General features: G+C 38.7%; 1 protein-coding gene across 1 annotated transcript; it reads right to left on the bottom strand.

Annotated features, from left to right (window-relative positions):
• Positions 1-636: 636 nt before the first annotated feature.
• Positions 637-2,016, bottom strand: LOC105213542 (lysyl oxidase homolog 2A). The gene is made up of 3 exons (XM_011186435.3): positions 1,826-2,016; positions 994-1,758; positions 637-930 (listed from the first exon to the last, which is right to left on the bottom strand). The coding sequence occupies exons 1-3, from the start codon at positions 1,905-1,907 to the stop codon at positions 692-694; spliced, it is 1,086 nt and encodes a 361-aa protein (XP_011184737.1). The 5' UTR covers positions 1,908-2,016; the 3' UTR covers positions 637-691.
• Between the last annotated feature and the right edge of the window lie 223 nt (positions 2,017-2,239).

Here is a 2,239-nt window from a genome sequence, read left to right as displayed (position 1 = left end):
GACCTTCTTAAATATATTTTTTAGTAATTAATCGAAGATTTTTTCTCTCCGATAAATATTTTTTTTTTATAAACAATTTAAGGCCGAAATTTCGGTGAAGAATCTATTTTTTTTTTTTTTGAGAAACCGCCATTTTGTCAAAAAATTTTATTTTGCTTATTTCTTCGATTAATTACTAGATTTAACATTATTTTAACGAAATCTGTTTGGTTTTTTAATTTCGGATGATCTAGTTCCGAGATATAGTGGTCACCGCAAAACGTTTTTTTTGAGAGGAGCTCCTGGAGATCTGCTTTAGCTCTTTTTCAAATAAATATTTTTACTAGTACTAAGTCTTAAAATACAGTTAAAACATACCATTCATTCATTAACCCCACGAAAATAAAATGTAAAATTGTGATTAGTGGTGTTTTAGGAGACCTAATTAGCTACCCATAAACGAATTCTGTTCCATTGTCGAAACCAGCATATCAGTTAAAAGTGTATCCTGAAATAGACTTTATGAAAAACCTTGTTCGAAAATAAATTCCGACGTTTCGCTTCACTTGTCAAAAGATTCTCTCTTAACTTTTGTATCTCGTGCATATCGTGCTGCGAACCCAAACTATTCACCAAAACCCAATACAAAAAAACAGACATATTTTAAAAGTTTATTCCAAACGTTAAAGTATTTGATAGTAATTTAAAAATATTAAACGTTAAACCACAAGGGCGTACGTCGGCAATTCGTGATTCTTGTTGTCGCCGGCTTGCCCGTATAATGTATAATGCACTCAGCACCATTGTTCTCAAATGTACGTTCGCCAATTTTATATTCAGGATTGATGGCAACGCGAAGAATATAATATTGATTTATCGGTAAGCCAGTAACATCGACCCATTGACAGTCCAAGTCGGCGGTGTACAAATCAGAGCAGCCAATGGAAATGCCTGTCGTAACAAAAATATTTACTAAAATCTATGGAACAAATGTATAACTATATAAAAAAATACCTTGCGTCTCATTGCCACAGGTGTATTTTGGTCTAACACCCGGTACACAACTTGTGTCCATCAGACAGAATGAGGCCTTGTGTCCCTCCGCCACTTTCTTGTAACGCAAATCGTAGACATCGAAAGTCGCAAATACATTCATGCTGTGATAGTGTTGATGGCACTGATGCCACTCCCAGTCTTTGTAATTCGCATAGGGGCTGAAATCCGCATCGCCCACATTTTCCGCTTTGGTTGTGAAACGCAAAAGATTACGTATCGCATTCGGTTTTGTGCGTCGTATGACATAAGCTTCGGCCGAGACACAATTCTCCTCCATCGCACATTCAAGGCGTGTCATCGGCGCCAAGTCGAGACGCGCTGAGGTCTCAATGTCACGCAAACCCAAAGTCAAGTCAGCACTCTGCGGCACACAACGTACAACTGCTACATTAAGATTGCCGGCTGTACAATTGCGCGGGTATGTGGGCTCACGCCTACAGTCCGACAAACGTTGCTCATTACCACGACACAGAGTGCCCATCATGGCCCAAGGATACTTCTTGCTATCACCAAAACTGGTTGTTTGATTAACCATGGCCGCATAGCCAAGACCAAGTTGTCGACAAACAACATTGCCCTCACGAAAGCTCCACATTGAGCTGCAGAGTGTACCCCATTTGGCACCGCCATCCAAACTCACCTCAACACGTCCCTCACGCGGGTTTCTTATCGGATTATTTGATGTTATTCGGACCTTCAAATTTTGGTACTTACTCGACAGTGCTGTGCGGAGTTTAGACGTTATGGATTTAGTAAATTTAACGGTAGTATTAGAGACCCTTTAGTTTACCTTGTGGATCGTCATTGTGGCGCAGCAGTAATACAATGACGATTGTCGTTATAAACTGGGAACACGGATGAAACTGTTTCATGCTTTCTGTATGAAGTGAACTTAACAACTGGTGTAAACCAACTGCCGGATAAGTTCAATGACTCCAGTCTTAAAGCTGTTCTGCTCGCTGCAGCTTGTTTAACACAATATGAATTTTATGTGGGTCATTCTTAATAAAATTTTTGTTTTGTGGAGAAATTAAATAAAGACGCAGTTCTATACTTATAATGGATACAAATATATAATAGTTTCAGCTACGAATTGACTAATTGTTTCATTTATCATGTTCACACGTGTAACAGTTTTAACAATTTGTGGGGAACCGGACCACGGTTAAGATATTCCGAACCATTCGTTGAAATTAAGTGTCAG

Source organism: Zeugodacus cucurbitae, chromosome 2 (genome assembly GCF_028554725.1).
Source record: "Zeugodacus cucurbitae isolate PBARC_wt_2022May chromosome 2, idZeuCucr1.2, whole genome shotgun sequence".
Lineage (NCBI taxonomy): Eukaryota > Metazoa > Arthropoda > Insecta > Diptera > Tephritidae > Zeugodacus > Zeugodacus cucurbitae.
This window is presented reverse-complemented; position numbering and strand designations above follow the sequence as displayed.